The 10,862-nt window shown below is 41.9% G+C and overlaps 5 protein-coding genes across 5 annotated transcripts; all 5 read right to left on the bottom strand.

Moving 5' to 3' along the window:
• Positions 1 to 329: 329 nt before the first annotated feature.
• On the bottom strand, positions 330 to 740 carry LOC310962798 (histone H3.2; the record flags this gene model as incomplete). Its single annotated transcript, XM_083935374.1, has 1 exon — positions 330 to 740. One exon carries the CDS (start codon positions 738 to 740, stop codon positions 330 to 332), a length of 411 nt encoding a protein of 136 aa, XP_083791500.1.
• A 2,228-nt stretch (positions 741 to 2,968) lies between these two features.
• On the bottom strand, positions 2,969 to 3,346 carry LOC310962801 (histone H2B 1/2-like; the record flags this gene model as incomplete). The annotated part of the gene is made up of 1 exon (XM_083935377.1): positions 2,969 to 3,346. The coding sequence occupies one exon, from the start codon at positions 3,344 to 3,346 to the stop codon at positions 2,969 to 2,971; it is 378 nt and encodes a 125-aa protein (XP_083791503.1).
• A 1,889-nt stretch (positions 3,347 to 5,235) lies between these two features.
• Positions 5,236 to 5,568, bottom strand: LOC310962802 (histone H4; the record flags this gene model as incomplete). The annotated part of the gene is made up of 1 exon (XM_083935378.1): positions 5,236 to 5,568. The coding sequence occupies one exon, from the start codon at positions 5,566 to 5,568 to the stop codon at positions 5,257 to 5,259; it is 312 nt and encodes a 103-aa protein (XP_083791504.1). The 3' UTR covers positions 5,236 to 5,256.
• A 1,695-nt stretch (positions 5,569 to 7,263) lies between these two features.
• On the bottom strand, positions 7,264 to 7,679 carry LOC310962799 (histone H2A; the record flags this gene model as incomplete). The annotated part of the gene is made up of 1 exon (XM_083935375.1): positions 7,264 to 7,679. One exon carries the CDS (start codon positions 7,677 to 7,679, stop codon positions 7,296 to 7,298), a length of 384 nt encoding a protein of 127 aa, XP_083791501.1. The 3' UTR covers positions 7,264 to 7,295.
• A 1,462-nt stretch (positions 7,680 to 9,141) lies between these two features.
• On the bottom strand, positions 9,142 to 10,159 carry LOC310962796 (histone H1.5-like). The gene has a single exon (XM_083935372.1). It carries the CDS (start codon positions 10,101 to 10,103, stop codon positions 9,459 to 9,461), a length of 645 nt encoding a protein of 214 aa, XP_083791498.1. The 5' UTR covers positions 10,104 to 10,159; the 3' UTR covers positions 9,142 to 9,458.
• Between the last annotated feature and the right edge of the window lie 703 nt (positions 10,160 to 10,862).

Here is a 10,862-nt window from a genome sequence, read left to right as displayed (position 1 = left end):
ATGCAATAGATAGATTTTAATAGATAGAACATTGAGAACACATTAAAATGAGAGCATTTAAACATATAAAGCTCCTGCACGAAGCCTGAACGACAGGAGTTCAACATTTAAATAGTTTTGTCCTAAATGTTCAATAACAGCAGCTGCTCTTCTGGATAAGGGTTGTGCATTAAAGCTGAATCCCTGTTTTATTGTTAATAACTGGGTAAATTTGATGTGTAATGACAGTTTTATGACATGGTTCTAAAGTGGTGGACGATCTGTTTGTCTTTAAAGCGGGGAGGGGGCTCTTAAAAGAGCCGTTGTGTGGTTGTCGGTGGCCGGTGAGTCTAAGCCCTCTCCCCGCGGATGCGGCGGGCCAGCTGGATGTCCTTGGGCATGATGGTGACCCTCTTGGCGTGGATGGCGCACAGGTTGGTGTCCTCGAACAGGCCGACCAGGTAAGCCTCGCTGGACTCCTGCAGAGCCATGACGGCGGAGCTCTGGAAGCGCAGGTCGGTCTTGAAGTCCTGAGCGATCTCGCGGACCAGGCGCTGGAAGGGCAGCTTGCGGATCAGCAGCTCCGTGGACTTCTGGTAGCGACGGATCTCACGAAGAGCCACGGTACCGGGCCTGTAACGGTGGGGCTTCTTCACTCCGCCGGTGGCCGGGGCGCTCTTGCGGGCGGCCTTGGTGGCCAGCTGCTTCCTGGGGGCTTTGCCTCCGGTGGATTTACGGGCGGTCTGCTTGGTTCTGGCCATTCTCGATCACTTCCGGTTTCTGTACGTGTCAGAAAAGTGGTTGTGCCGCTGAACGCGCAGAGACGGGTTTATATAGGCGGAGCGGGAACACAGGGCGGCGCTGATTGGTCCGTGAGGCTGCGTCATCACCAACACAGCAGCTCAGCGATTGGATGAGAGAAAAATTCAAACTTCCCGCTCTTTCTGTTAACGGCTGTTTCCTGCTTTTCTAAAGCTTTGGGACAAAACAACAATTAACAAACTTATTATTATTTATTTTATTAATATTATCAACTTTATTTATGTCACATTACTCGTTGCATGTTAATGATACTCAGTCTTTTACATGAGTTCATATATTTATAATTATTATATAAATATAAATGTTTGTTTTAGAATATATTGTTAACAAATGTGAATTTTGTTGTTTTTTGGGGTATTTTTAAATTTGTAAAGCTTTGGGATACAAAACAACACATGAACGTACTTAGTTTTATTCATCAATTTATTTATACTAATTTGTAATACAATAATATATTGTAATATAATACAAATGTTTTTAAATATCTCTTCTCGGTGCTGATTTAATTCAAGTTCTAGTCATTGAATGAAATCATTGAATATAAATAATTGAAATGGGACTCAGGGACTGTCAGAATAATCTTTATTGACATTAAACCGTGTAATTGCATTCGGCTTCCTCCCGCACACAGACTGAGAATGTACAAAAGTAATATACATAATAAAATACTATATAACTGTGGTCGAGCACGTCATGGTTTGTTTATTCAGGGTTCGCCTTTTCTAAAAATTCAAGCACTTTCAGAGTCCATTTAAAGCTTTTCCAGCACGTTACAAATGTGGTTTATTATACATTTATACAGATACACACAATGATAAGAAATAAAGGAAAACATTGAAATCTAAGGCTTTTCAGGGATTTCGAGCACCCGTACAAACCTTGTGTAATGACTTGTGGGCAACTATCGAAGAAGCACATTTGTTTATAAAAGTTATAAAAGTGGCACCGACTCGTCTCATCTGACATGAAGCCCCAGAGAATGGGAAAGTTAATATGAACATTTTAAAAGATAATGCACTTACGGAGACGTGTATAGAAGACATCTCACAACCAACTTCGTTAGTTAGTTCTGTAGGAATTGCTGCTACATTTTTAACACTGTTTCAATTATCGCTCTCTCATTTATTTAGTTTGTTCTTATTTTATTTAATCTGCTGCTAAACTGCACCGTGCAAATTGTTGTATATTGTATAAACCTACGCTTATTCACAAAGCCACTTTAAAATTCTTGTGCAATAATAACATGCTCCACTCTTTATACTTCCCCATCTGTCTATACCGTTCACATTATATTGTTTATACTATATTGTGTTTTTATTGCTTATATTATACTTTGCTTATTGTTTTATTATATATATTCTTTGCTAAAATATACCAAGGGGGAGTAGCACTCCAATTTCGTTGTATGCAAATGCAATGACAATAAAGGCTATTCTATTCTATTCAATGTCTGTTGCCCTCTGTCACATTTAGTTAATGTTTGACTTATTTGATGTTAGCTTATTGTCACTGTGATAATTTCCCATCGTTGTATTGACACTGTTGCAATCATTTCCCTCTGGATAAATAAACAAATAAAGCTTCTTGAAAAACACAATAAGGGATAAATTAACTGAACTGTAAACAGTGTGTACATGCCTTTGAAATTCCACCAAAATGTTGTGTACGAATATAAATTTACTTGATTTCTGTTCCACATTTCTTTAAGAAATAGGACAAAGTATAAATGTTATGTACAATGTAGTGTTAAAGGCATGATACCATCTCAATATACATTATCAACCATAAAGGGTTAAATAATCTATATGTGTTATTTATCTAAGGGGAAGGGTTACCATGCGCTTGTAATGAGCTCCACGTTGCTTTAGGGAATTAGACAGAATACAAATGTCATGTATGATGTAGACTTAAGGGCATGACACCATCTTTCAACACAGCGTCAAACATTACAGGTTAAACAGTCTACATGTGTTAGTTAACTACAGGGAATTTACCTTGTGCTGGTAATGTGAGTTCATAACAACTGTATGTAATTCACTTGTACAGCACACGGACCTACACACATCATTCATAGTCAACCCTGTGTTATAACCGGATGTTTGCTCTCAAAGAAGGAGTGTGTGGCTCTTAAAAGAGCCGTTGGGTCGTTGTGGAGGATCAGGACAGTTTACTTGGAGCTGGTGTACTTGGTCACGGCCTTGGTGCCCTCAGACACGGCGTGCTTGGCCAGCTCTCCGGGGAGCAGCAGGCGGACGGCGGTCTGGATCTCCCTGGAGGTGATGGTGGACCTCTTGTTGTAGTGAGCCAGGCGGGAGGCCTCACCGGCGATGCGCTCAAAGATGTCGCTCACGAAGGAGTTCATGATGCCCATGGCCTTGGAGGAGATGCCGGTGTCGGGGTGCACCTGCTTCATCACCTTGTAGACGTAGATGGCGTAGCTCTCCTTCCTGGTCTTCCTCCTCTTCTTGTCCTTCTTTCCGGCGGTCTTTGTCACCGCTTTCTTGGAGCCCTTCTTTCCGGCTTTGGGTGCTGGTGGTTCAGGCATGGTTACAGTTCTTCAGGGTGCTGAGAAGTGTGTGGAGAGTGCGCCGCGCTGCTCTGTCTTAAACCCAACATATGCAAATGTAGCTGTGCTGTCGCCGCTCTGTCATTGGTTGAGCGTCAGAGCGTCACGGAGTTACTATGCGGAAGTGTAACTCGGCTCCGGGTGTGGTTACAGTGAGAAGAAAATCCAGTTTAACCATAAAAGCTTTGCAGAAAAACTGTAATATGTTTAAAATAAGATTATAAGGAGGTGCTAAGCCTTCATCCATCATCACAGGGTTCATTCAGAATTAATAATACTTATAAGAGATGCAATAATCTACAATATGAATAAAATAAAACAGAAAATACAAGAAAGTAATACAACAAAATGACAAGACAAGAGCCACATGGGTGTGATGAGTAAAGTCATTACAGTAAAGTATGAAAACAGCAACCAATAATAGTTTAACAGTGTAATACTCACTGTTCTGGACCAAACACGTTTCAACACATTTGTTATTTCTTTTTATTTTATATTTATATTCACTATAGGCGAATATTATAAAATATGAACTTAGAGATATCACCACACCTCCCCAGTTCATTACTGACATTAAGATTATTTATTATATTACACGTTTAAATTTACTAATGATGCTTTATCTAATGTTACCTTTTGTGAATTTAGCTGAACTCTACAGACACAAAGAGACAAATTCAAGATGAATAAATGTTTTCTTCGTAGTTTAAAAGGAGACGTGTTGGAACATAGTGAGATTTTATCATCATACATTTAATCTCATTACAGTTTGAAATACAGGAGAGGAGATGAAGTGTGTGTGTAAACAATTATCTACAGAAATTTGAGATTAGAAAGGTATTTTTTTATATGTGATTTTTTATATGTGATGTGTTGAATAAGTGATGTTTACACACACACACACACACACACACACAAAGTCAAAACAGCATTAAATTTGGGGCTACAAATGATTTGGTTTAATTATAAGACGACACGTTTAGGAGCAGTTGCCAACAGATGGTTTTATGTTATAAAGAACTAAAATTCTTCTATAACATCAGAAAGATGAGAAATTACATTATGTTTCTATTCTAGAACTATTTGATGTTAAAGAAGTAAGGATGATTACAATACAACCTTAAGTTCAAGCACCTGTAGGACTTGAACTGGACTTTACTTCTGCAATCTCTTCACTTACCAACAGAACTGGAGCACCACAGAGTAAGAACCAGTGTTTGAAATACATTTAAATATTCAGAAATATCTCAAAAGGGGGATTTTTCAATTCATATAACAAAATATATCAGTGTGATATCAAACTATTAAACTTCAGGACATGTGCTTTAGATGAAGTGTGTGCCTCTTAGTTGTTTTGATACAATTTCAGTGTTTTATTTAAACCTCAAAGCACTTTCCGAACCTTAAAATACTTTAAAACTCAGGAATTTAAAGGTTTAAGCACTTGTTGAACCTTTCGACTAATGACAGTTTGTGAGCAGATGAATTACATGCAAATAACATTTTAATGGTGTAAAGAGAGGATAGACTACTTATTAACGCAATGACATAACTCAACATGTAATCAAATTTACCTTCTACACCCCACATTTTTTTTGAAGATAACCTTTAAAAGGGTGATTTAACCCTTAATGTGTATTGGGAACATGCATCTGTGTAAAATAAATCACACTGTTCAATAATTCATGTATTAGGGGTCTTTCTTTAGGGCTGACCACCAGAGACAGTACCACTGATGTTACAGATGGATACCCTTTAATTGTATTAGCAATAAATGACTTAAATACACATTCATAATTAATATAAATCAGGACATTCTCTCTTCAGAGGAGTGCGTGGCTCTTAAAAGAGCCGTTGTGTTGTGTCCGGGTCGGGTGGTGATGGTCGGTTTAGCCGCCGAAGCCGTACAGGGTGCGGCCCTGCCTCTTCAGGGCGTACACCACGTCCATGGCGGTCACCGTCTTCCTCTTGGCGTGCTCGGTGTAGGTGACGGCGTCACGGATCACGTTCTCCAGGAACACCTTCAGCACACCGCGGGTCTCCTCGTAGATCAGGCCGGAGATACGCTTCACTCCGCCGCGGCGAGCCAGACGGCGGATGGCGGGTTTGGTGATGCCCTGGATGTTATCACGGAGGACTTTACGGTGACGCTTAGCGCCTCCTTTGCCGAGTCCTTTCCCGCCTTTTCCTCTTCCGGACATTTTGCCTCAGTGGAAGTTTAGAGTTCAGTCAGAGAGAGAAGCTCAAGTGAGTCAGTGTTCAGACAGCGGCGGGCTTTAAAGAGCAGCTGCGGACGTGACTGAAGACACGCAGCAGCAGATTCCCGCTTCTTCTTCTCAAGCTCGACACTGTGAGCCGCCTCATTTCCGGTTAGCATACGGCTCCTTCAAAGTAAAAGCAAACCACTGAAGAATTAAAGAGGTGAAGTTTAAAGAAAATAGGTTTAAGACAAAGAGGCCAGGCGCCATTTTGGACTGAACAAAGAGGTTCAGCTCACTTTAAGTTTTTATTTTAAAGTGAAATTCAGGCGTAAAATCATCTCAGGGTCTTTTTTTGCACTTTAATCATTAAATAATCCACAGAGACAGTTTTTTAATGTCACAACTATTAAGGTAGAAATCCAGGAGAGATGCTAACAGCCGGACGTGGCTAACAGTGGTTAGCTCGGGGCAGCACGGTGAAGGCATTCAAAGGTCTTTTTACACTTTTTAAATCAGGCCTTGAAACAAAGACAACGAGGATTCGTCATTTTAAAACTGATGTAAACAACGAAGAAGAAGAAGTTTGTCTGATTCCTGAAAAACACCTGAAAAAGGTAAAAGTGATTAACTGGTAAATAAAAACAGGTTATCTAAAAGTTCTCTGTGAAAAATGAAAATGAAACCAGATTAAAAAAAATCACAATACAAGTTACATTTTGGCCCAGCGGCGTAAAATCAGGGTTCCTGCACCTTCTCATGGTGAACAACATGTTTGTGTCCAGAACATAAATTATATTAATTAAACTTAATAAAGCACTTGATGGTCACATTAAATCAAACATCATTGAGCTTTAAACAAACCCAGTTTTGTTTCAGGACGACTTTACAGAAGGAATTCAATCTACGGACGAAAGAATCTGAAAAAAGAGAAAGTTTATCATGAAAATGTGGATTCTAGTCTATTTGAACTTTGTTTTATAGTGTTTATGCCAACCCATGTGACCTACATTTAAAAACACACAAACAAAAGTCTTTGTGGCAGAGCAACAAGATTGGAGATGCAACTCTGCTTAGTGTGGTGTAAAAAATAAATTAAAATGAAAAAACAAAAACATCTGACAATTTAACTTATTATTAAAGCGCAAAAAGTGTTCATTAGACTTTTCAAACCTTCATATTTCACGAAATTTAAAGCACTTTAGAACAAAAGTGTTTGGAGATGCAGCTCAGCCTGGTGTAAAAAGAAATAAATAAAATAAAAGCTTTACACCAACTACACAGAAATCAAAAGACGATTTAACTTGTTAACACAGTTCAAGTGTCCAGGCGACTTTTTAAGCCTTAATATCTCACAAAAATTCAAGCCTACGGGTCTTTAATTAAAAAAAAAAAAAAAAAGCTTTATTGAATTTTACGAGTTATATACTAACAAATGACGAGACATACAGCACATATTTAAGAAAAATATACAAGTGCAAAGTCAGTGAAAGTGCATAAAATGTCCATGATGTCCAGCATCTGAACAAACCCTGTAAATGTGATTTATTCATCGCTAACAACAGAACATGGAGCTAAATGCTGTGGTTCATTTATTAAGTGTATTGTAAATTCGCTAAGGTTGTATTAAAGGTGTATAAAGGTGCAGTGGAGGAGTTCGGCCCTTGTAGAGGAGGTGTGTGGCTCTTAAAAGAGCCGTTGTTGGTGTAGTTGAAGCCGGTTCCGGGTGTTTACTTCTTCGCCGCCTTCTCGGTCTTCTTGGGCAGCAGCACCGCCTGGATGTTGGGCAGCACGCCGCCCTGAGCGATGGTCACTCCGCCCAGCAGCTTGTTGAGCTCCTCGTCGTTGCGGACCGCCAGCTGCAGGTGCCGGGGGATGATCCTGGTCTTCTTGTTGTCTCTGGCGGCGTTTCCAGCCAGCTCCAGGATCTCAGCGGTCAGGTACTCCAGCACCGCCGCCAGGTACACGGGGGCACCGGCACCGACACGCTGGGCGTAGTTGCCCTTCCTCAGGAGCCTGTGGACGCGGCCCACCGGGAACTGGAGCCCGGCCCTGGAGGAGCGAGTCTTTGCCTTGGCTCTTGCCTTCCCGCCAGTTTTGCCTCTTCCGGACATTTTTAAGTAGTTTTCGTTGATTTGATACGGTGAGAAATCAAAGAGCAGATGAACACTTGGCTCCAACAGCCCGGGCTATATACTCTCCATCTGGCCGCTGATTGGTCAGGCGCTGCTGAACACCGATCGACCAATCAGAGACGAGCACGTTCACTCACTGTAGTAACTCCGAGACTTCCGCTTTACTGTGTCTGTGACTTACAAAATAAAGCGTCACAGGTCTAAAACACTATATCAAAATATTAAAATGACATTGGTTTCGTGTATTTTTATACATTATATGAACTTTTGATCCACTGGTGAAATGTAACGTTACATTTGCTTTATGCTACAGATGAGACACAGATGGAGACTTTATTATTATTATAAGAACAAATAAGAACAAGAAACATGTAAACAGGTGGAAATTCAATAAAAAGCTTTTATAAGTTGGAAAATTAATTACTGAACATTGAAGACAGATTAAAGCAGCCTGTGACCTGTTTAAGGTTAAACTGGGTTTTGAAGCAAAACGTCTAAAAATAGATGCAAAACGTGGATTCATTAGATTTCATCTGTGGTTTTTTAAATTAATATTTCATTCATTTAATTAAAGAAAGAGAAAGTTTGAAGTGAAGTTTGTGAGATCCTGTCAAATCTAAACAGAAATAATAAATAACTGTGTGTGTGTGTGTGTGTGTGTGTGTGAGGGTGTGTGTGTGTGTGTGTGTGTGTTTGTGTGTGTGTGTGTGTGAGGGTGTGTGTTTGGTGCTGCACACAAACACCAGAAACTTCATCTTTAACAGGAAACTGAGGAAGATTTTGTTTATTGTTGAAGATTAATTTCTAATTTTAGTTTAGAAACATTTTAATAAACCTGAAGACGTGAAAGCATCACACACTCAGATCCATCATCGTTTAAATTAACTAAAGAGGCTGAAAATATGAAATTATTTCAGACATTTCAGAAGAAAAATACATAAAAGAACAATAATTAAATAGTTTTAACAAGAGAAGAAAAAAAACCAACATATTTACAATTAATTGTGTCCAAAAATGCCACATTTAAGGATCTAAAGTGTCAGAAATGCTCAAATGCACCTGCCTCTAAATAAACTAAACACCAGAAATAAAAATGATAAACTCAGAATAATGTTATTTTTGTTGTTTTTAGGAGTAATAAATCACCAAATAACCAACAGAATATTTAAACATTTTAACAAAGAGCATGAATAATAACGTATTTAATAATTATTTAATAAAATCCCTTTGTCACTTTTTGAATCTATTTCATTATGAAAAGTTTAGAAATTTTTATTCTTTTTTAAAAACTTCTTTGATTTATTAAGTGACAGCTCAGTATGAAAATACAAATATATAATAAGTATATCATAAATATATAAATATAATAAATGTAAGTAAATCTCCTGTATTTAACAGTTTTGTCCTTAAAACTGAACAAATTGAGGCTGAACGCAGCGAAAACACCTGAGACTGAATTTATTTCATTATTTCAGAAAAGTAAAAAAATAAAATATTTACAAAAGCAGAAAAACAACAAATTTACAGTAAAAACGTCGCGTTAGTTCAGACGCTCCTGTTCGTGACGAAGTTTCGCAGCGAACTTTCTTAAAGGAGACAAAAGCAAAGTGTGGAAGTTCGTTTCGCTTCGCCCCGAAGTGTTTTCGTGTGTTTGCAGCAGTTCGCAGCCTGAGCGCAGCTGCAGCCGCGCAGAGGGAAGTGCTCTGCAGAGATGTGGCGGCTCTGAAAAGAGCCTTTGGGGGGTCGGACTCACACGCTTCACTTCTTCGCTGGTTTCTTCGCTGCGACCTTCTTCGCGGCGGGTTTGGCCGCTTTCCTGGCGGGCTTTTTGGCAGCTCTCTTGGGGGTGACTGCCTTCTTGGGTGCCGCCTTCTTGGCCGCGGGCTTCTTGGGGCTCTTGGCCGCGGTCTTCTTCACGGGGGTCCTCTTGGCTGCGGGCTTCCTCGCCGCCTTCTTGGGCGAAGCTTTGGCCGCTTTCGCCTTCTTCGCGGCTGCCGGCTTCTTCGCTGCGGCGGCGGCGGGAGTCTTCTTCACCGCGGGCTTCTTGGCTTTGATTGCGGGCTTCTTCGCCACCTTCTTGGACTTGGCAGCGGCTTTCCCGGCCTTGAAGGAGCCGGTCACACCGACTCCCTTGGTCTGAACGAGGTCCCCCTTCAGCACCATGCTCTTGATGACGCGCTTGATCTGGGACGCGTTGCGCTCCACATCGTAGCCGTCGGCGGCCAGCGACTTCTTCAGCGCCACGTAAGAAAGACCCTTCTTCTCCTTGGAGGCGGCGACGGCTTTGGTGATGAGCTCGGACGCGCCGGGACCGGACTTCTTCGCCGGCTTGGCGGCCTTCTTCTTGGGGGCCTTCACCGGGGCGGGTGCGGCGGCGGCGGCGGGAGCGACTTCTTCAGGCATCGTGGTTCCTCTCGGAGCTGCTCGGGACTCGTCTGTCGGACTGATGCGGAAACTCCGGCGAAGAGCGGCACTTAAACGCACCATGAGAACCGTGGAGACTCAACCCCGCCCGCCGCTCACCGGGGCCGCAGGAAACCGGGACACTTGTGTTTTCTCTGCACCGATAAACGCACAAAACTCCCCCGTGGAGCCGCGGCCGACGCGTCCCGGCGGCTCCAGCGGATGCAGGACGAGTTCATCTCCGTGTCCGAGTCAGAAAAAGCTCCGGACGCGTTCGTGTTTGCACCGGGAAGCCTTGAAACGTCCCCGGAGCGCGGCCGTGCGAGGCTCCGCTCCGGGGCTTTTCTCGGTCATTTCGCTCCTGGACGCTTGAAACAACAACACCGGTGCGACCCGAAGAGCGGAGCCGAGAGCAGACACGTGTGTTCACACACTCCAGGTGGAAACGGGGAAGTGTGGAGTGTGTTTCGGGGACAAACACGAGCTGATCCGGTGGGTGCAAACACACCGCGGAGGCGCTCGGGCTCTGCGGGGACGGACCGGGGCTCTGCAGCTTTTCCTCCTCTGCTTCTTTCTTCTTCACTTCTTCTTCTTCAAACATCCGAGAGTTTCTGATGAAAGCGGAACAAACACGGGTTTGATCCGGAATCAAGATTCACTTTGGGATAAATCTGTTCTGTCAAACAGCTGCTGATGAGGCAAAGTCCCGAATTACAGAGTTCACATGAGAGATTTGCTTCAGATCAGACACAACAACTG

The sequence above is a fragment of the Echiichthys vipera genome (genome assembly GCF_963691815.1).
Source record: "Echiichthys vipera genome assembly, chromosome: 20".
NCBI lineage: Eukaryota > Metazoa > Chordata > Actinopteri > Perciformes > Trachinidae > Echiichthys > Echiichthys vipera.
The sequence above is the reverse complement of the archived record's forward strand: the minus strand, read 5'-3'. Positions and strand labels throughout refer to the sequence as shown.

Excerpts from the sequence above, each read along its gene's own strand:
- LOC310962796 (XM_083935372.1), bottom strand. The coding sequence starts at position 10,103 with ATGCCTGAAGAAGTCGCTCCCGCCGCCGCCGCCGCACCCGCCCCGGTG.